The sequence below is a fragment of the Etheostoma cragini genome, chromosome 23 (genome assembly GCF_013103735.1).
Source record: "Etheostoma cragini isolate CJK2018 chromosome 23, CSU_Ecrag_1.0, whole genome shotgun sequence".
NCBI classification, from domain to species: Eukaryota; Metazoa; Chordata; class Actinopteri; order Perciformes; family Percidae; genus Etheostoma; species Etheostoma cragini.
In genome coordinates, this window is record NC_048429.1 from 10,170,811 (window position 1) to 10,193,316 (window position 22,506).

At 40.3% G+C, this 22,506-nt stretch overlaps 2 protein-coding genes across 3 annotated transcripts in view; one reads left to right on the top strand and one right to left on the bottom strand.

The window, feature by feature from the left end:
- Positions 1–6,386, top strand: part of gsap (gamma-secretase activating protein) — a 29,077-nt gene extending 22,691 nt beyond the window's left edge. Inside the window, exons 27-31 of the mRNA XM_034862976.1 lie at positions 1,175–1,422; positions 2,922–2,983; positions 4,817–4,921; positions 5,668–5,764; positions 5,950–6,386. Coding sequence (XP_034718867.1) covers positions 1,175–1,422; positions 2,922–2,983; positions 4,817–4,921; positions 5,668–5,764; positions 5,950–6,050 — 613 coding nt within the window. The 3' untranslated portion in view covers positions 6,051–6,386. The remainder of the gene's footprint in view (positions 1–1,174; positions 1,423–2,921; positions 2,984–4,816; positions 4,922–5,667; positions 5,765–5,949) is intronic.
- A 4,319-nt stretch (positions 6,387–10,705) lies between these two features.
- Positions 10,706–22,506, bottom strand: part of ccdc146 (coiled-coil domain containing 146) — a 43,780-nt gene continuing 31,979 nt past the window's right edge. For both annotated transcript variants that reach the window (XM_034862914.1, XM_034862912.1), the window contains exons 19-23: positions 16,970–17,080; positions 16,646–16,783; positions 16,002–16,127; positions 12,638–12,760; positions 10,706–11,267 (exon numbers count right to left, since the gene is read on the bottom strand). In XM_034862914.1, coding sequence (XP_034718805.1) covers positions 11,067–11,267; positions 12,638–12,760; positions 16,002–16,127; positions 16,646–16,783; positions 16,970–17,080 — 699 coding nt within the window. In that variant the 3' untranslated portion in view covers positions 10,706–11,066. The remainder of the gene's footprint in view (positions 11,268–12,637; positions 12,761–16,001; positions 16,128–16,645; positions 16,784–16,969; positions 17,081–22,506) is intronic.

The window sequence follows — 22,506 nt, forward strand, 5'->3', positions numbered from 1 at the left end:
ACACACACACACACACACACACACACACACACACGGCCTGCATGATTAATCGTTCTAAAATCGTGATTCACCCGGTTCATGATTTAATGTTGAAATAACTTCGTTTTTATTTTGTAGGACTTTGATTCTCATTTAATTTTTTTACGAGCCGACTGCATCACAAATGCTGCTACTTTTTTCTGTTGGATTTAAATGTAGTCTGTATATGATTTAAAGTGCTCGCAAGCGGTGCAATGCTCTCCCTTCTCTTCATTGAAGTCTCTATGTTTGCAGGATTGTGGGGATGTGCAATGTGCTCTAGGTGCCAAAAAAATCTATATTTGGGGCCGCCAATTTGTTTTTGTTTTGTTTGTTTTGTTCATGTGTGCAATAAACATCACTTCGTGAGGAAAAAATCGTGGCGGAGAATCGTGATAACAATTCTAAGCTGAAGAATTGCACCCACACACACCCACACACAAACCCACACACACACACACACACACAGAGTCTCTGTCTCCCCAAGAATAACAATGTGTGTTTGCACTGAGGGACAACAAACCATCTCTCTTCAGCACTAATGTAACCAAAAATATGGTTAACATTAGCATAGCGCAGACTTGGGTTAAGCAGACTTTGAATACATTTTCAATAATTTGAATTAATTTTCTAGTTTTTGCAGTATTAACCACCCCGTTACCCAGTCCCATGATTTTAGTTGCTTACAGAGGAAAGGCTTGTAGGTTAGAATCCTAAACTGTCTGGCAACGAACGAGAGAGGAAACGAGAAATGCCTTGATGCAAAGCAGAGCACCATTACATTGAGGCTGTTAGGGTAAATGTGTGTATATTGGGCTGTATAACAGCTGTAAAACAACAGGCATAGTGATTCTGTGTTCCTTATGGTGAATTAAAATCAAACAAACTAACCATTAAACACAGGTATTTTTAGCCATGCTAGCAGCACAGCTCTTTGTCCAATACTTTTTAAACTACAGTAATGACATCAGTCTTTGCTGAACTGTGTTTAGTACTAATTAGCACGTATATTAGCACGCTAACATGCAAAAAATAAGAATTTATATACCGCTAAGAATCAACTTTAGCATTGTCAGTGTGAGCATGTTAGTATGCTGACGTTAGCATTAAGCTCCAAGCACCGCTGTGTCTAAATACAACCTCACAGAGCTGCTAGCATGCATGTAGACTCTTTGGTGTTGTGTTCCTTTTTTTATTCCTTTGTCGTTTTCAGGAACATCAAAGCTAATGTCTATTCTTCTTTCTCTTCATCTGCCCCACTGTTCTCTCTGTGTCTCTCTCCAGGCTATCACACTCTGTTAGCAGTGTTTGCTGTGCGTTGCCTCCCCCATCATACCTTCCTACAGTACATTGACCACGGCTTCCTGGAGCTAACGGAGACCTTTGTGTCTCGGCTCATGACAGGTGTGCACACACACACACAGACAGACACACACACACACGCTGAGATTAGGTACCATGGGGATTCAGTGCCTTACTCAAAAATTTTGATATTGTTTATTTTGGATGTCTCAGTGTGGATTTCATACCATGGAAAGTACATTGTTCAAAGGCCAAACATTTTAACTTGGCACTGACATCAACAGAACTAAAATATCCTCCTTACTCTTGATCTTGTTTTACTTTAAATGGTTCTTTCTCATGGAGAGAACCAAAAAAAGATACACAAAAGATGAAAAGATTATTTAAAGGGCTAAGTCCAAATGGTTGTTCCGGCTAACCTCAAAGTGAGGGAGAAGGATGTTTCGGGACATTGAAGTCAGAGGGTTCTTCTCCTTAGGGATTAATCAAATACGTATATCTATCTATTTAGATTTACTATTCTATTCTGGACAATTGGTTGTGCAGACTTCTGAATTGCTGCCCATTTCTTAGATTCTTTAGCAATTTACATAAATCATTAAAAACTACTAAACAATACACAAATGCCAACGTGCTTGTGGCAATATATGTTAAGTAATTAACCAATAGTTGTTCAAATAATAAAATAAAATACATCTGAACCAAAGAGGTGTACTGACCAACCAAATGACATCCCTAGAGCCGCGCCAATAGCTTGGCTAATAACCTCTGCTAGTGAAAGAACTCAGAAACTTGTTGGACACAAAGATAATCAGGTGCAGCAACTGCAGTATTGGTGCTGGTGTTTTGGACTGTATTGGTGAAGAATTTTAAGAAAGGAGTTAAATAGTTTGGGAAGAACTCTGAGTTTATCATCTGCTCAGCCACATTGTGAGAAGTCAGATTAGGCGATTTGTTCTCCTAATAACAACCTACCCTGATACAGGTTGGATGCCCAGGACATCCTTCAGTGGAACTAAATCTCCCAGAGTGCTTCTGAGCACCTGGATCTTCAGGATCCTTATCGCTTGGGGTCTCATTTGTGAAGCCTTGTTTGCCAAAACATTGTCTGTTATCTTTTTTTTTAATAAAAGCAAAATATCCCACTAATGCTTTTTTAAAGGGACAAATGTCTCAGGCTGGTTTCAAACCCTGGGCCTTCTGCGTCATATATATATATATATATATATATATATATATATATATATATATATATATATATATACACACACACACACACACACACACACACACACACACACACACACACACACACACCTGCTCTACTAACTGAGCTGCCCTGGCCACCATTTTAATCTGGGTAGAAAGAAGTTATGGCAATCTGGGATTTTATTTTATTTGCATTTATTGTACATGCAGTGTCTACAGATACAGAAAATAACACTATAATCCTATGTTTGCTTTCAAAGGATTCTGAGCAATTAATTTAGATATAAGTCTAAAGAAAAGGTGTGACATTTCATTATTTCTCCTTCCCTGTGAGATTTGTCTTCAGAAAAGTAATTAGCACCATGTCTCCTCTCTTTTCTTCTTGTGTTTAGATTTGGACAACAGTGATGCCAACGAGAGACTGAAGTTCAGCATACTTAAGAGACTCCCTGAGGTACTTTTGTGTGCTGCCAAACATGAGGTTCTAATGCAGGGACAGGAGTAGTTTAGAGGAGTCTGCCATTCAAATGATGACATGTTGAGTGTACCAACTCTGAGGGCAGAGCTGAAATGTAGCAGTCTGTGGTTCAGCCAGTAACACAATGCGTGATGCTGTTATAATCCTATCCGTTAGTGAAGGGGACGTTTTGATCTTATCTCGAATGGTTCTCTGCCCAAACTTCCCGTTCTGGTCCAATTAGGAGCTGGAAGTTACTTTAGGTCTCATCTCCCTCACGCCCCCCTCAAGCCAATCACAAAGCTCTTGTGTAAGTGTGTTGGGGATGGGGTAGTGTAGGTAGTTGTCTAGAGTGTGTGTGTGTAGTGTGTGTGTGTGTGTGTGTGTATCTATGGTGGTTTACGTGTATCCCTAACTCTTGTGTAATGTCCACGTGTGTGTGTGTGTGTGTGTGTGTGTGTGTTCCATCCACATTGTGGTCAAAGGAATGTTGAGTGTTTAGTGTCTCTGTTCTGTTTCCTGTCCATCTGACTTTTGTTTGGCAGGCAGGAGAGATTTAACAGGTACAGCACACACGCACGCACGCACACACACACACACACACACACACACACACAGTAGGAATCCTTGCTAAACCCATCACCCCCAGAATGGTCATCTTCAAAGCCTTGTTAGAATATAAATATTGTACATAAACTACTTTTTACGTAAAGATAAGTTGTTTATTCACAAATATTTACACCCAATAACTGCCAGGTATATGTATTTATATATGTTCTGTAGCCAACTAAATGTATTTTTTTTTCGCAAAAATTTCCCATTCCTAATTATTTTGAAAGTTGTAAGGTCCCATATTATGCAAATGTATTCTTATTTTTCTCATGCTTTCTGTATAAACATACCTGTATTCACCATGGGTCTGAAACATACTTTTTATGGCTCCCTCTCGAAAAAGCCCAGCTGCTATAACGGCACTGTAGCATGACTTTCTACCTATATATAGTTTAAAGGTGCTCATTGGTGGATTGAGCACTTTGATACTTTCATAGTTTTATTTAGCATCTGTCCTGCTTTATAATGAAAAAAAGATATGTAAATGTCACATTTTACAATAATGGGATCTTTAACTAATAGCTCTTATCACAAGGTCCCTTACATTTCCCTTTTTTCCTGAGCTTTTAGCTCATTAAATACAATTTTTGTTCACCTCGCCTCATATCGCATATGTCAACAGGTTATGGGTTCAAACTAAATTTGATAATTTCCTCTAAGATTAGAATATTTTTAAGCAAAACTGAGTGAGAGGTTTGAAAATAAACAATTTCTTTTTGCGGAAATATGTTTTGCCTGCTGCTTTCTTTCACAACCAACCCCTTTTTGACAACCCCTCAGATTTATTTCACAACACCTGTAGGGGAGCCTGACCCCAATGGGAATAACTGGCTGTGACATTATATAACGAGTTGAGAAACTGAGGTTCACGTCTGATAATAACACAGTCCTTGAAGTGATTGAGCAGCTTTGTAACTTGGCTGTGTGTTTGTAGCTGGACAGAAAGCAGTCTTGGGGGAGAGCTACACTCTTTCTTATTGTCAGTCACACCTGTGGTCTCTATTTTGCTAAAGCGTCGTTTTTAACCGTCAAAACCGTACTGAAAACTCTGATTTCTCTTGGTTCCCTAATTAGCAGTCAACTCCTTAATAATAGTTTGGAGTTCCAGTTGGCAAAATATAAAGGGACAGACGTTCACTTGCCTCAGGGATTATGTTTTTTATAACATAGGCTACATGCCTAAAATGTAAACTATTTTGTGTGTGTGTGTGTGTGTAGCCAATGGAGCAGAGGATCTACCATATGTGGGACCATCCTATCAGTTCAGCTTCCATCTCCAGAGATTATACCAGGACTCTGCTAGAGAAGCACAACAAAAACAAGGTAACACAGCACAGTGTGCTGCAGAGAGCACATACTGACACATTGCAGACTAGCAAACACAAATGTGCTAATTAACAATAAACACAAAGTACAGCGGAGACTGAACGGAATTGCATTAGTTGTGCAGGTATTTGATCATAAGCTACAGTATTGGACAAGTTAGATAAAAATGGCAAAAAGTTGCTGGTTCAAGCTCCTCAAATCTAAAGATGTAGAGCTTCTCTCATTGTTTTAGCTTTATACATTTAAAATGTTTGGGTTGTGGACTGTTTTTTCTGACGAGACAAGCTTTTTGAAGACATCTTCTTGGGCTCTGGAGACTTGTGATGGGCTATTATCACAATTTTTTGACAAGGAATCATTGCAGCCTTAAAACATGTTAACTTCAGAAACACTTTCTCTGCAGTATTACACTAGCGGAAAAATGTCTGCATGGGCCTCTTTGTTAAATGTTAAATTTGAACAGTGACCCCGGTTATCTATCCATTTCCTGTTGCTATTGGCCAGTTTCAGTCAGCTAATTGGCTAGCAGAGCCAGTGGCATTTTGTGCAATGACAGATAAGAATGTATGGCTGCCTAAAAAGTTAAGCTAACTTGTCTAACTAAGTTCATCTAAAAGAGGAAGAAAATGAGTTAAGGTGACTTATTTTGTAGTCTGCTGCAGATTAGTTTTGTGTTTTAGTTGTGTATCCTGGAAAACCTTCAGAATCCACAGTAGTGTTTTTTGTTTTTTCTTCCTCCTCAGGGATTAGTATTCAGTGGGAGAGATAAGCCAGGCTTCAGACCTGAATTTCTGCCTCTTACATACCTGGCAAAAATCCTCTCTGATATTGAGGAACAAGGTAATGTATGTGTGTGTGTGTGTGTGTGTGTGTGTGTGTGTGTGTGTGTGTGTGTGTGTCCTGCCTGGTTTAGACACAGAGGCCTTTGGAGCATCAAGACAGAATATGTGCGTTTATGTGTGTGCATGGTTGTGTCGGGTGTTATATCCTTCATCTTCCTCTAACTCCCCTTCCTGCGTCTGCAGCGCTGAACCCTTTCGAGGAGCAGGAGAACGTGGATGCCAGGTTCGTGGAGGAGACAGCTCTGAAACAGACACTAATACTGCTGGGCTTTGAGAAAAAATGAAGCATGTGGAGGGGGGCGGAGAGGGACTGGAAGGATGAACGGATTGAGGGGGGAAAATGTGTTTGAGAGAACAGTAATCATTGACTGGGCCTTGAGGATAAGTAGCAGATGAATGGATGATGGAGGGCGAGAAGTGAAAGATGAGTGGGGAGATTGAAAGGCAGCACGCTCATAAACAAGCTCTCACTGTTTGATGACAGATTAGGGTTGGGCAGAAGGAAAGATGGATGGAGACACCCAGAAAGGAAAGATGGAGGGGCAGAATGGATTTTATTATTAAAATATTAAATACGAAAGTGTGCGATGGACAATTTGAACCAAAACTTAAAACACACAGCTAGTGGTTTAATTCACTTTGGGGAAACACGGTTTTCAATTTTTTGTTTTTATTGAAAATCAATAACTTCAGGCAGCTATTTCTATGATCTGGAGCAGCAACAATTCTCTCCATAACTTCTCCATTTTCCCTCTTACAATTTATGAACATTGATGTCAAATACCGCATACAGTGTTTATAAATCAAACACACTTGTTTTATTCTCCCGTGTGTCCTGTAATGCCGCCGCTGCACCCCATCAACTTGATTACATGCTGACAAACGCTTTACGGACACAGTAGCTTGATATGATCAGTCAGTCAATCTGATATTAACTCGGAGTTATAAACAGTCTCTGCAGCTGAAAGGGGCTTCGGTATAACTCAGTAAGACTACTTGGCCGATTTGAAACGTGCTGTAAACTGAATGTATGAATCAACATATACTCTTACTCTTTAAGGGAAATACATTGAATGTTACTTCATCCCAACACCATGGGTTCTGAGACAACTGAGATGTGTATTAAACAGGCATATGCCATACAGATCATATTGGCAGGGTGTCATCTAAAATGTTTTGATACTAGAGCTGCTAAGATGCCCATGTTTCTGATACTTTTGGAGAAATATAAATATGTTTTTCTATAAAAATCCTAAGCCAAACAATGTCTACACCCAAGTGGTGGTAAAAAAAAACTTTGGATAACTGCTCTAAAACTGCACGTTTTTAACTGTCTAACGCATTCTTACTAATACAAATCAGAAGCTGAATTCATAAGCAATAAAGCACACTCCTTACTTGGTCTGTATGACCTGTAGCTTATGATGGGCAAATTAGTTTTTGATATTTTGCTACATTCAGTCCTACTAAATTAAGCCCTACTATAATTAACGGGACATGAAGGGAAAACAGCTGCCTATAATAACTTTACAGTAACTTTATTTATATATAACGCATTGCAAAATCTGTCAACAAAATGCTTTACAAACCATTAAATCGAGCAAGACAGTATAGGGTTAATATTAGAGCTGGCCAATATATTGATATTATATTGATATTGTGATCTGAGACAAGATATTGTCTTAGATTTTGGGTATTGTTTTATCGTAACATGGCATAAGTGGTGTTTTTTCCTGGTTTTAAAGGCTGCATTGCAGTAAAGTGATGTCATTTCTTGAACTCACCAGAACACTGTAAGTGTTTATTTATCAGTGACACACACACACACACACACGCACACACACACGCACACGCACGCACGTCTGGTTTAAATAGGGTACATGTGTCTCCTAATCATGACTGAGCTCTTACTGTAAGTGGAGAAATTCTTTGGTATTGTGTGTGTTTGTGTGTGCGGCATGTGTGTGTTCAAAATAACTGTTATAGTGTCCGAGCCATCTGAGACTAAATACGGGAGATTATTTACATCCAATGTCATGCTTTGATCTGAGAAATGACTCTTACATTCCTCTGACAGTAAGGGATTTTATAATACCTTGTGCTGTAACGTGCAGTGGATTATTTTTCTATTACGTATGGACTATCAAACATGATCAATGGACACATAGCCTACATTTAAAAACATCTAGTTCACACATTGCAGACTTAACACTACACATGCCTTTGTCACAGAGAGAGAGAGAGAGAGAGAGAGAGAGAGAGAGAGAGAGAGAGAGAGAGAGACACCTTGGTGTCAGCGCACCAATAACACAGCTAATACTCCACAAAGGTTTTGTTGACGGCGCACCATGAAAAAACAGAAATAGTCTAGTTAAATCTCGGTGTCAGCGCACCGATCAGTAGTAGTCTTGCATAACAGAACAGCAGTTTGCCATTACCTTGCGTTGTGCAGGCTGATGCGGCGTGGGCTGCTCATTCAGGGCCACGTCGAGGCCTCTGACAGTGGACTTGGGTTGTGGACTCTTCATGCCTGAGCAGACCTCTTGGCAAATTGTTCAAGTCATAGTCTCGGACTTTCACCCACACGCTGTCGCTGCTGGACAAGAAGAGTAGGCACGGAAAACAAAAAGAGCTTGCTGGTTTATAGCGGCAGCCCCTCGTCCTTCTTTTGATAAGTTTACCACTGTATGAAAAGTCGGAGTGACGTAATATTTTGCCCCTTCTGCTGAATACATTTTTTAGGTCAGGTGTTGGTTACTAATCACAACTATTTTTCCTAAGTATGGAAATTCCGTGCTGACTGCCGGTGTAGCTATCCGCTGCTAGGTGCTATAACGTTACCTTATGGGTGTAGCCTAGCCAAATGTTTTCTATACTACCGGCTCTGTCGCTAAAGGCCGCTAGCTAGCCGCTAGCCGCTAACCGTTAAGGGTAGTTTGGCGAGAGATGGGGGATTTTTATCATTCAACCAGAGACAGTTTAGACTCATATAGCCATTCAGGGATGAGTTCCCTAATAAATATTTATGAATCTTCCCCCTACCGTGTTGCAAAAAAAAACTGCTATAAGGTGAGAGCTATGATGCTCTTAACTTCAATCTTATACATCCATGGGCCGCACGCCTCCGTCTCAGCACCCGGTCCGCCCATTGCGTTAAACTTGATGCCTTCAGGAACTGTAGTTTTTAGGAGCAACTTCTTTTTAGCTTTGGCGAGGTACTCCCAACCCAGCCTACCCTAACTGCACATCACTGTACTCGTGTTTCTTATGTTTACACATGTTTTGTAAGATGGATTGTAAATAAAGAGATTTTTTTTTCAAGTCTACTGTATTTTTCTTGTTTTACCGCCAGCCTTTCGAAGAACATGGCACACAGAAAAGCTTTGAGGCAATAGCTAGCCTACATAGGGCCTCAGCTTACTTTGTTTCTAGTGGATTTCATTTGAACCCTGATAAACCGAGAGCTTTGAGATCAATTACAAAATGATCTACACTTGCAGTCAAACAGCTTGTAAAGCTCGGATATGACATGAGTGTTTTGGAGAAACTGCTGAGTTCCACCGAAGTCATCAAAAACACTGAGTCACATTTAACGAGATCATACTCATTACGCTTTTATACAGGCTTGTTTCGCAATACCTACACTCCTACCAAATAACACTTTTTTTTTTTTTTTACTTTGAGCTTTATCACCTCGGTTACATCATGTGAAACAATTCTCTTCCGGGGAATTTGTCTTTTAAATCACTCATTCCCCACCCTACTGCCTCCTCCACACTCTGTTATGAAGTCAATGCTATGTATACGGCTAATAAGCTCTAACCATCGGTCTGCGCACACACACACACACACACACACACACACACACACACACACACACACACACACACACACACACACACACACACACACCAGGAAGGTCAGGGCTGCCTCAAAGATGAACTCAACCTGCTGCCTCTTTGAACATTTGAAGATGTTGGCTAACACAGCCAGTAATCCATTCTAAATTTAAACCAGTGGTTACCAAACCCCACATTCCTATCAGATTAGTTCACTTTAGCTAAGTGTTTTAACTGTTTATCCATTGCTTTTGTTTGTCCATTAAACTGTAACTTTAAGCTGTTTCAGCTGCTTCTCCATTAACTTGCAGCTAACTACTGTTTAACTATTTTGACTGTTATTGTTTGCTAGTTGATGTCCACCCGTTTTACAACTAATTAATTTGGTTGTCAGCCTGTTACAGCAGGTCGCTTACTGTTTATAGGGGCAAGAAATATACTAAAGATCAATAATGCCAATTTGTTAATCTATTTAATGTTTTTTTTACCCCTAATAACCACAATATGATTATATGTTTTCACATTAGTTGGGCTACTCTACCTATGAACTTTAGGAGTACAGAAGTAGTTGTGAATCACTGATGTACACGGTAATTGGCCCTGCTTGGTTCACTAACACACACACACACAAGCTGCATAATACGCTCATTGACACTAAAACTACATTCTCAAGCAAAGATCAGCACATAGAACAACTTCCAGTAAACGTGTAATAGCATCAAAGGCAAACTACTTTGTTTTTGGTCAAGTAGTAAGCAACTCTGAACTCTCCACCCCATTAAGAGCTCCACTTTTATCTATGTTTTCCTTTGTCTTTTTTCTGACTGCCATCTCTCGTTCCTCTTCATCTCCTCTATTTGTCATGCTTTGTGCACGTTCATTGCCTGATCTTCCTGTCTATATTTACATTAATCATTTCAGGCATTAAGCAGTCGCTCTTAGCCTGGCTTAGAGCTGAAACCCATTGCAATGTATTCATCAGCTGCAAGATTACAAGAGAAGGATATGCAGAAATATTCCAGCTTTCCTGAAATATGAATTTACAGTGTCTTGAAGAGAAAGGAATGACGAAAATGACATGTTGCCAAAGACAGAAGTAGATACAGATGTTTTTATTGGTGGACATGATATAACTATACACACACATTTCATCTCCCAAATGCCTTCCCTTCCACTCTCCTACAGTATTTGTTGTTCCGGCAAGCAAGAGTGTAAACAAGGTCTTGCCAGTAACTTTAAAAAAAGAAAAAAGACAATTACAACCAGATGCAGTCCACAAGTACGCTTCCACATGACAACAGAAGTGGGATGCTGAACACCGAGGAAACAAACATACACAAGAAGCAGGGAGAAAGGAAGGAGCGCCACTGAGAGGTGTGTGGAGAGCAAATAGATCAATAAATGTGTGATTGAAATGAGCCAAATCACCACCCACAGGTGTTGAATACATATGGATTGTTTTTATATCTCTAAGGGTTTGAGCGTTGGTTTGCGGATGTGTCTCATGTTGGCCCCTGGTTGGGAGGGTTTAAAGGGGGCCTGGGCTCCGTAGGGTTTAGGCAGAGGGAGCGAGTCGGTCTGGGGGATGTACGCATTGGGACGGGTTTCAGCTGAGGTGTACTCTCCATTAGGCAACTGGTTCCACTCCTCTTCTTCAGCCAGCTGCAAACGCACACACACACGCACGCACACACACACACATGCAGACGCACACGCACACACACACATACACACACAGTTTTAATATTTGATGTAAGACTGCATGCCCTTGGAGTAAATAGTTTTTCCTAGATTTTAATCATGAAAATGGAATAACTAATTTTGCTATATATATTTATTTTTTAACATCTCATGACAAATGCAAGGGCACCACTGAACAGTTGAGTGCATGAGCCAAGAATCCCAAGGCTGATTAAAGTCCTTTTTTTATATTAGCTTTAATAATTAAAAATACACACTATAAAGATTATTGATACTAGATATGCTCTGGGATTGTTATACTGAATTTTATCCTTTTCTTGGGAAGAAGAACAATAGCAAGACACAGTAAGCTGCATACGTTCGTCTAACTGACTGAGAGGTTATGATGCACAGATCACTTCGACACACCAACAGGATGTGAAGTGCAGAGCAACAACATCGATGAATCATCATCAACATTTGAACACAATAAAAAGTATGATGGATCAAGTTCATAACCATCGCAGACTCCTGCTCAGACAGAAAAAAGAAACTCTTCGGGTGTGCACACGTCCTCATGACACAACAGTCCTCCCTTTGACTTTCACCCCACAACCGCATGCAAATGAACTGTGCCTAAACTCACTGAGACTTCCTAGAGACGGCGATTTTCTCATGCATATGAACAGTTTATCCGCTGGCATGTGATGCAAGGAGTTGCACACAAAACAAAAAATAATGGCTAGGAATGCAAAATAAATAGCAGGAACTACTAATAAATTAACAGGAAAAAACATACTCTTCTTATCAGGTTCATAAAACTCGTTTATATTTCGAGAAACATTGTAAAATCTATGATTAATTATGACTACAAAAGTAGAAAAAAGCTTAGTATTGTGGTGTCTTTTTGGACTAGTGGCTTTCAGAAGGAAAAAGCCGGGTAAAAAAATAGCTTGGTACAACAACACACAGGCTGCAGACACCTTTCAGACACAAATCCCTGTTTGTGTGCCTTTCTCGCAGACAGCCTCTACTTCCGTTTGTTTACCAATCTGCCCTTCTTGCCCTGTGTTTGTGCATGTGGCGAAAACTACCCTATATCCTGTCTAATGTCTGTGTGTGGAAAGTTTCTACACACTTCTCTGTCTAAGTCTGGGCACGTTCAGGTCTACAGCGCATACCCCTTTGTTCATCAAAGTCTTAATCGATTCGGGGCCCGCGTCGCGTCCCAGCGTCGCGTCCCCGCTTCACTTCTTCTTTTCTTTGTCACTCTATCTTCTTTTCATGCCCGTTAGTGCTTTAATCACTTCTTGACCATGGATCTTTATGTGTGTCTGTGTTCGTTTATTTACCCTCCCTGTCTCCGCTTTGTCCCTCTGTCTCCTCTTCTTGTCTCGGAGCATCCTCCTCCACTCCTTCTCTATCTCTGGGTATGGTGGCAGGCCCTGTTCCAGCAGCCGCTGGCACCTGTCCATCTGGGAACACAGGGGCAGTGCGAGAAACAATCACTTTGTATTCCTATCACTCCGTCCACTCTACAATCTCCTGGCTCAATTCAATTCTAACCGCGCCTGAAAACAGATGGTCGTATTTCTGTCAGAATTTGGAAAAAGTTATGCCTCTGCATTTTCTACATCTACTAGTGTCTGTGGTGCGCTGCAGGCATACATCAGCTGCAGGGGTTCTTCAGGTTCTTGAAACATTTACAAGGCACCCAGGAAATTCTTCTCCTCCCTTTTAAACAGGAAATACTGTTCAAATCAGTTTCCAAATTAATATTTTTTGCTTGTATTATGATTTAACTGAAGGCTTTTTGCCTTCCATTAAAGGAACATGCCACCGTTTGTTGAAGTCGGTCTTATCACGGTCTCCCCTAGCTGTAGATAGGTGGGCCAAGCATTTTTTGTCTTTTGCATTTGTTGCTTTAGCAACACCGGCAGTGGCGCCGCTAGTTAGCTTAGCGTAGTGAATAGAATCCTATGTTGCCGATTAGCATGCTGTGAGTAAAAATGAGCCAACAAAAAAACAACAACCTAATTGTTTCTTGTGACCAGCGTATTCACAAGGAGTACTCATTGCAATGCAGATTAAGACTAGACAATTATAGGCAGATACTGACTTGGGACTATATTGGGCGGACTCACAGCTAAAGCACTGCTACATTGACGCGGAGATCAAGCAACACCTTAAACTCCCCAAATTCCCTCGACATACCCGGCGTGAATAGCTGGCTATTTTTCCTACAGTAGACAGTGAATGGTGATAAACATGGTGGATTTTGTTAGAGATGAAGAGGATAACTTCTCAGACAGTCAAGATCCAGACGCATACCTCTACAAACCAGAGTTTTCAGAAGAGGAACTGCATGTTCAACAGCCCGAGGACGAGAGGCATCATGAACTGTACTCACACAGAGTTGCTGCGTGATATCTCGGCGCCACGTAGCAGTAGCTATACGTAGCACGTGTAGTCCCAAATCAATATCTCCCTAGGAAATCGTCTAGTCTTGATCTCCATTGCTATTTATTCTTGTTGTGATATGCAGGCCACAAGAAGTAATTAGTTTTTTGTTTATTTTTTGCGCACAACATCACAACCAGCAACATGGGATTCCATTCACTGCGCTAAGCTAACTAGCAGCGCCGCTGCTGGTGTTGCACCGGACTAAAACAATACATTCACGGAGACCAAAAATGCGTTGGCCCACCTACCTACAGCTAGGGAAGACCATGATAAGCCCTATTTCAACAAACAGTGGCGTGTTCCTTTAAGACTCATTCTCAAACTCAACAGGTAAGTGTTGTAAAATAATGAAAATATAGTAATAATAACAGTAATAGTCACGTGTAATGTGAGTGGTTGATAGAATAAATTGGTAATAGCTGTAAACATTCTGAATGGAAATGTGTCTTAAATAAAATTCAGCTTGCAAATACGATTTTACAGGATTTAACTTTGTTAAAAGTTTGAAACTAAACACATAATTTATGAGTAAAATTCATGTTTTTTCCCCCTCATTTCAATCATACAGGCTTTGCCTGTACACAGAGAATTATCAACCAACTCTTCAGTTCCCCTCAGTTCACAGGAGGGTTCCAGCATCTTTCAGCTCACTGTTTTGGGTTGCAACTTTATGTTTTGGGTTTCCTCTCACCTCTATTATCAGCCTTGTTTTTTAGCTAAAAAAGCTCTGATAAACCCACCGCACACTTTCTGCATTCATAACAATTAACAAACACAATTAGTAACTAGATGGTGAACATAAAGACGCATCTATTTCCCTCAAACAGAGCTAAAATGAGGACAGGAAATGAAAAAAGCAGCAGTATGTATTAGCTAAAGATAAACTATAATAGTATGGCTATGCAGGTATGTAATTAGCTTGTAAATAAGGAGCAGTGTAAAACACAAATACAGGAATTAGCTTTGAACAACAGCAGAGAAATGTTACACACCTACTGTAACATTACATTTAATGTTCTCATTTGATAATCAAGTAAGACTATTAAGAGGTTAACTTACTGTACTGTTCAACACGGGCAAGAGCAGACAGCTAGGCAAATTAGCTAATGGCATTATTAGGTAATGGCATTGTGCTTAAATGTAAACAACAATGGAATTACTCTTGGTTGCTATGGATATGGAATTTGCTATTTTGGCTGCAGGTGCTACTTTCCGTTCTAGTTAACTGAGGCTACATTTACTCCATTACAAAACGTAGCAAAGTAAATGTACCCTTAGTGGCTCAAGCCCGGCTTTGACGCCGACCTGCGGCGCTTTGTTGCATGTCATTCCTCCCTATCTCTCCCCTATCATGTCTTCTGCTGTCCTGTCAAAATAAAGGCTAAAAAAGACCACCAAAAAAAAATCTTAATTTTTTTTTTTTGTAAACTAAGCATGTGTGTGTTGGGGTTAAACAGAAGCCAGCATGTATACTCCACCCGTTGCTGGTAGTTGCCATGGTAACATTAGTAGCTTAGTCTCAGAGAATGAGATGTCATGACTGATAAGCCCAAATCAGGTGGCGAAACTTTGGCGTCATTGTTGGTGTTGCCAATAGTCTCCGTTTGCGGGCGTTGAGACTGGAACACAACGCCATCTTTTCAGATTTCTCCGGTTTAGGGGCTCAGAGCAGTTCAGAGCAGTGTAAATGCAAAATGTAAAAGATAATTGTTTTAAAACCAAAAAGTAGCAATGTTAATGTAGCCTAAAAGTAAACTAAAAAAAGTTCCTTCTTAATCTCGGATAACAATGTCACCACAAGTGCCAAACAGTAGCTCTTCTGGAGCTTTCCTTTCCGTCTTATGTCAACTTTTGTGCAAACATGGTCGAGAAGTCCTTAAAGTGCTCAGATATAACCTGTGTACACAAACTTAAATTATACCCAACTGTGACTGCTCAACACCATTGCTAAAAAATAAATCCTGAGTCCCTGATGCTTTCATTGACTGTTAGCATTGACTCAGTTAATTTTATCTTGCATTTTTTCTATTTTCTTTTCATTGACATTGAGTATTTTTATGACATATTGAAGTTTTCTACATGAAAATTATTATTATTGAATATTATTTGCCTCTTGATTTGTCTTACTGTGTTTTTTACTGTTACTGTTGAGTCACTTTTTGCTCTCTTTGATTGTGGTCAGGGAAGAATGACAGAAATGATAGAAAAGACAGTGGAACTCAGGTGCGTGTGTTGTGAGTGAACACTTCTGACTTGGAGCTCTCTCTCTCTGATCTCTTGTTGGAGAGACAAAGCAGCAGCTTGCTTCATGGAAAGTTCTGCAGAGACGGCCATCATGCGATGGTTGGTGTCCATTATGTGAGTTCGCACCTCGTTTAACTGGAAGCAGACAACACGCGCACGCACATACACACACACACACACACACACACACACACACACACACAGTACAAGCGGTACATTAAAATGCCATATTGGTCTTCATGTATGTCATTATACAATATTTCCACAAGTTGTTACATTAAATGAACCTTGTGTTTGAAGCTATTTAAAGTTGGTGTAAGCAAGAGAAATACAGACAGTCAAGGAGAGAGACAGAGAAAGGCAGAGCAACTGAGAGTACAAGGAAACTGTAATGCTCGGTGAACTCCTTAATGCCCACTCTGCGTGCTCCTCACATGGGCAGCACGTGCTCCTCAAACAAAGTGTGAGCGTGTTTTGTGAGAGAGACACGCAGTGAGAGAGGTAAAACAGCAGACTGACAGAAGTACCAGGTGAATGATATAACAAGTGCGTGAGTGTGGGAGTATGGTCTTCTGTCTGCATTGTTCTATCAGTGTGTGTACATGGGCTAAGCCTCGTCTCTTGTCTGTGTGCAAGTGGATCTTGCTGTCTACCTTCTTTGCCAGTGAGAGTCGGTCCTGTTGGCAGTTCTCAGCCTGCTGGGCGAGTGGCTTTGAGAGCCGGGTCACCTGGTCCACGAGGAGTTCTTTTTCCAGCGCCTGCCTCTCCCTCTCTGCCAGAGTCAACTCCAGCTACATGCATAAAAACACAATGATCATAGTCTTTTTTCCATGAAACTGTCCTATATAGTTGTGTCATACAAGAAAAAGAAAGAAAGCATGGCCTAAATTCATTAAGTAGATATCATGCACAGGGCTGGCTTGCATGCTAACATTCAATGTTTTTACACATAAACATCTTGTATCGTTGTTGTGTACCTGCTCAATCTTCTTGACCAGTTCGACAGTTGAGGGGTCTTTGCCTTTTAGTTCTTTGTAATCAACTGTTCGATTCAGACCTTCAAGAGTTTTGTCCCTGGCTTCTGACAACTGAAAGACAGAGAGAATTAGAGACAAGAAACAAGACTAGAAGTGCTGTATGTGCTGCACATAGAGGCAAAACTCCTGTCATCAAGTCACTGTCATTGAGGTTTAGAAATAAATAATAATAAAGTCATTTCCCACAGGAGTACACTTCACTCGAATGAATAAGTAAACAACATGAAAATAAAGAAATTTAGAATTAGTCAGCTCCTGACAGTGTTTTGAGTGCCTTGTCCTCCAGGCATTCAAGATCCTATTGCACTGGGATTTAAAAAAAATTCTAAGCTTAATGTAGTACCTACATATATGGAAGCTACTTCCCAATAAGGGAAAAGTCACAGGCAAAGTGTGATAAAAGAAACCAAAATCTAAAACGCCACCGGATCCCTCTAAGGGATTGTGTATTTTTTAATATTCTAACACCCCTTAAGACAGCAAAAATAGAAGGAGAGGTAAGAAAAGCACAAAGAAGAGGTGTAAAAAGAGCAGAGAGACATAGAAAACTAGGCAGAAGGACAAGAGAAGACAAAAGATAAAAATGAAATGAGGGGACTGCGCAGACATAATAGATTCAAGCCCTTAGCTGACACTATTATTCTGAAACAGCTGCAACCAGTGAGTGAGGGCATTAGAGTGTAAAATAGCAAGTGCTGACATGATTTAGTGAATAATTCTTTAAATGAATGATGGGAAATGACCATCTAGTACATAAAGTTAAAGATACCCTGTGGAGTTTTTTTGTGGAGTGTAGTCGGGCCAAGATCCAGTCTTTTATTGACTGTAAACCTGGAACAACCGTTACAACCACACTTGTGTTGTCAAAAGGTACCAAATATGTGAGGCTAAATAAACTGTGTATGAAAGTTCGCCCAAGACGTCAATAACATTCCCGTTTGATGGAACAAGAAACAAAGAAAAGATTAGAGTCTTCATACAGCGATGGAGAGTTGGCTGATACAGATTATATTTGTGATACAAGTGGAATAATGCTTTTCCAACTTTAAAGGTAGGCTAATACAGTAGAAGGGAAATTGAAATAACCTCCGTATGAAGGGGTTAATTGCTTGCTTTGACCAACAATCCAAACCCCAGAATAAAAGACTTGCTCCAAACCCTGGTTCTAATAACCACTTTTAAACATAGACTATAGAGACAAAGAAAAAAAGGACGACAAGCTGCCTCTTAACGAATGCAGGGATTGCAGATGGGAATTAGCATTTAAAATAGTAACAGCATCTCAGCAGGGAAGTTGAAGCAAATGCCCCTTTACAGTAAAATAAAGGGCGTCTATATATAAAAAAAAAACATATAAAGCTGAGATGATTAAGGAACCATGACAGGAACCATAAAAGGGACGTAAATAAAATAGACAAAAATAGAAACAACACCAAAAAAAACATCAGATGCCAGAAGAAAACGGAAAATATGGAGAAGACAAGAGAGTGGATAGGCAGCAGAAAGTAAAGAGAGGAGTGTGGAGGAAAAACAGGATGTGGAAACTAAAGTGGTACACAGGGGTCTGACCTGGCTTATAAAACAGCAGCTTCTCTCCACTCAACCATGCAGTGTGTGCAAGCGCACATGCACCTGTGCATGTTTACATGCCTGCATCTAATGTAAGAAGTTATGTGTCAGAATTGAAAGACAGCGTGGAACAAACTGATGATTCCCATTTTCCTCTCCTTCACGGAAGAGATTAATAAAGCCTCTTCAGACAGACAGTGAGTCTGATTAAAGCAGACGTCAGTGCTCAGTGCTCCCTCAAGGTCATGTGACTCAAGTTTTAATTTATTAGTATGGCTGTCATGTGATTAACTGAGATATGTAAACTAAAAAAGTTACATATGCTATGGAGGGAATTAAAAAAAACGTGTTGAGAGGCAGACGACACTGACAGTAAGCATCTGATCTTTGAAAGGCAGAGATAGAGGTGAGAGTGGAGCAGAGAGTGGAGAGACAGACAAAAGACAAACAGACAAACAGAGGAAGATAAAGTGTAGAGCAAAGGAGAGGCAGCATGAAGTCAAGAGTGAGGAAAGGAGGGAGAGATAGGATGTGAAAGCAGACAAGATAGACAGAATCAGAGGGAGACAGGAGATGCAGGGAAAAAGGAATTGGGGCTGACCAACGGGGACCAGGGTTATCTTTAGTTTTCACAGAGAATATAACTTTGACAACAAATCCTAGATCACACTGCAAGGAGTTGAATGCGTGATTAGTTCATATGAAACTCAAAATCAAGCAACGAAGCAGGCAAAAGGTTCCCGGCTAAACATGCACATGAAGGCACTAAACTTTAAATGATCATAGTGAATCTACGTATGAATTAAAGTCAGACAGCTAATTATTCCCTTCGGAATGTTGTGCTAACATTGTCCAATTCACGATCACGACAAAAAAAAAATATACAGCCGACTTCAATTTCTTCTTTTGGTATTTACAACTTTAAGAAAGTCAACCAGCTAACTGCTATGTAACACTTGAAGTGAGCATTCAGTGTAAAGTAACCTCTCTGCATTATAGATGTTTTAATGTATTTCCAGTCATTAAATGAAGATGAACTTTTCAGCCTACATTAGAATCTGCGAGTACCCATCTGCGTGTGCCCAGTCCTCCTTTTTGAGTCTGATTTATTGGTGTCCCACCCTCATACGTAAGCACCCTAAACCATTTAAACACTACATGATGGATGGTTTACAGCTGCTCTTCTCTGTCACTCTCCCCTCTGCTCCTACATTTTTATATGCGTCCTCCTCCCTCGGTTTTTATGCGCTGTTTGTCATCCCCTTTGTATTCATCTGTCTCTTTTCTGCCTGCCTGCCTCTTTGTTTTCTTCATCAGACTGTCACAAAGAATGGCTGTTTTCTTGGCTCGTGAAAGCTGTAAAGCACTGTAGGTGTGACAGCATCATCGCAAAATACAATTCACTCAGTTAGTAGTTGGCATGATGGCTTAAAGAGTCCCATAAAAACATGTCACACTGCATGCCCAAAGTATAACAATGACCTTATTTATATAGCCCTTCTGAAAATTAGGTTACAAAGTTCCTCGCAATTAAAAGGCATAAAAGACAAAGGGACAGATCAGTAAAGCAGAAAGGTCAGTAAAGTAAAACAGCAGAAAAATCATAATCATAATAAGGTTACATAAAGTTAATTAGCAGGACATGTAAGAGCTTAACTGAAGCTTTCATAAGCCCCAAAATGAGGGACAAATTTTAATTAGATATAAAAATGTGCATTTTAACTTGGCTTCTACATAAATATGTAACAGCAGGTCACATAATATCAGAAACACGCATAATATTAGTTAACTGATTTACACCGGTATTATCAAACTGAAGTAATGTTGCTCTGGGGAAAAATCAGCTGTTGGTTTTTTTTCTTAGTGGGAGTATGATGTGCAGCAAGGTAGTTCTGGGGGTTTAGTCATGGAAGAAAATTCAAGCTTCATATGCTTCATGAAAATGTTAAATCAATGAAAGCAGACACTGCAAACACAATGTCAGATAAGGACACTAGAAATACCCAATTTAAAAGTTAAGGGGCATAAAATATCTCGTGATGGGAAGAGTTTTGAAAGATGATGCTGCTTATGCCGGGCTGAATTCCTCTGGCAAATCACTTCACAGTTTAAAGACCTCTGACAACAAAAGCCCTCACTTTCACTCTGGGATACAGGAATAGTTATAAGGTATGGTCAGGTTCCTGCCTGCAGAGGACCTCGGGCTACATCAAGGCTCATGAGAACCTTTAAAAGAAAGATAACTAGGGGCCAGATCATGCATTACCTTTAAAGTAATCAGTGATTTGGAGTTATCACCCCAACAGTGAATATTAGCAGCCAAGGACACGGTACAAAAAATAAGCTTTTTCTTTATGTCTGAAAATCCAGCGCAAAGAAATCTATCGTGTGAATCTTGAGCCGAGCTAGCTTACTGGTAGGCCAACAAACACATCCTTGAAAGACCACTGTAACAGCGCCGTGACTACATTCGGGCTACATCACAACTTGTCTGAAGGCTTGCCTGAGTTAAAAAGCTGAATATTCATATGCTTGGCTATTTAGGCAGCAGCGGGAAGTGAAGTTGGATTAAAGTGAGTTACCGAATTACTTTCAACAGTTGCAGAGTGGAGTTTCGTATACCACACAATGTGTCTGTGTTTTGCTTTTAACTGCTTTCTCTCTAGCGGTCTCACTAAGTCTCTGACATACAACTCACAGTGACTTGCACATCTCTCAAGACATGCCTGACTGGGGGTTTCTCTATGGTGATACGTTCCAGACCGGTTGGCCAAAGATTTAAGAGAGGGCCAGACAAACAATATGACTCAGCACTGTAGGGATGGTGCAGAGTCTTGTCAACCCCACGCTGTTATAAATCCTACTCTATTACTGACTCTACTCTGTCTATAGGTTGCTGAAATTAACTGTGCATGTGATTTTACATAACAGATGTATAGCTAGTCATTAGAAGACTGTTGCTGCTGAGAGGTATTATCACAACTTCACAAAGACTGCACTGATCTCAGTGGGTGCGCCAATGCGTTTGCACCTGCATGCGTTTGAGATGTTGACATGCCAGCGTATCATAAACAAGCAGTAAATTCAGAATCCAACTCCAACCCCTGTTTACTTTTCAGCAATTAAAATTCCTCAGAGCAAATGAAAGCCTCAGAGTATATTGAACTTCAATAGTCTCACAGATGGCCCGATCTATCTTTGTCAAAATTTCCCATCAAAGGGATGGGGGGGGAGGAGGGTCTGTCTGCAATGAGCAGATAAACAGGTCACAGATGAATACAAATACACAATATATATAATAAATTGACAGCAAGGCAGTTGCATGGAAATTGAATTCACATGGAGAATTAATTTGCAAGGAGAACGAATTGAGCCGGCCAGCCTCCTGCAACAGGAGAGACCCTGGTGATTCACTTTTTGTAGCCGGGGGAGGTAGATGACTCTATGAGGGAAAACTGATTTAGATATGATTAGCTATTCATACAAAGAATAGAGGGGGGAATGTGGAATAAGTGGACGGATGAATGAACAGACAGATGTAACTGTTGATTGTTAAAGTTCCCAAAGTTGCACGTGTATCCAAGCAAGACAGAGTCTGCAGCCATGCCAGCAGCTGCTGAGAATGCTAACATGCTGATGTTGGGCAGGTATAATGTCTACCTTGTTCATCATCTTAGTTTAGTGTGTAAGCATGCTAACATTGGCTAATTAGCACAAAAGTCATCGTGCAGCTGAGCTTGTAGGAATGTCATTACTTTTTGACCTGGAAATGGTGCTAAATGAGAAGTTAAGAGATCACTGTTATTACAATATATTCTGAGGAGGGCATGGATGTCTGTACCATATTCCATGGCAATCCATTTGATATTACACACACATACATACACACACACATATACATACATATA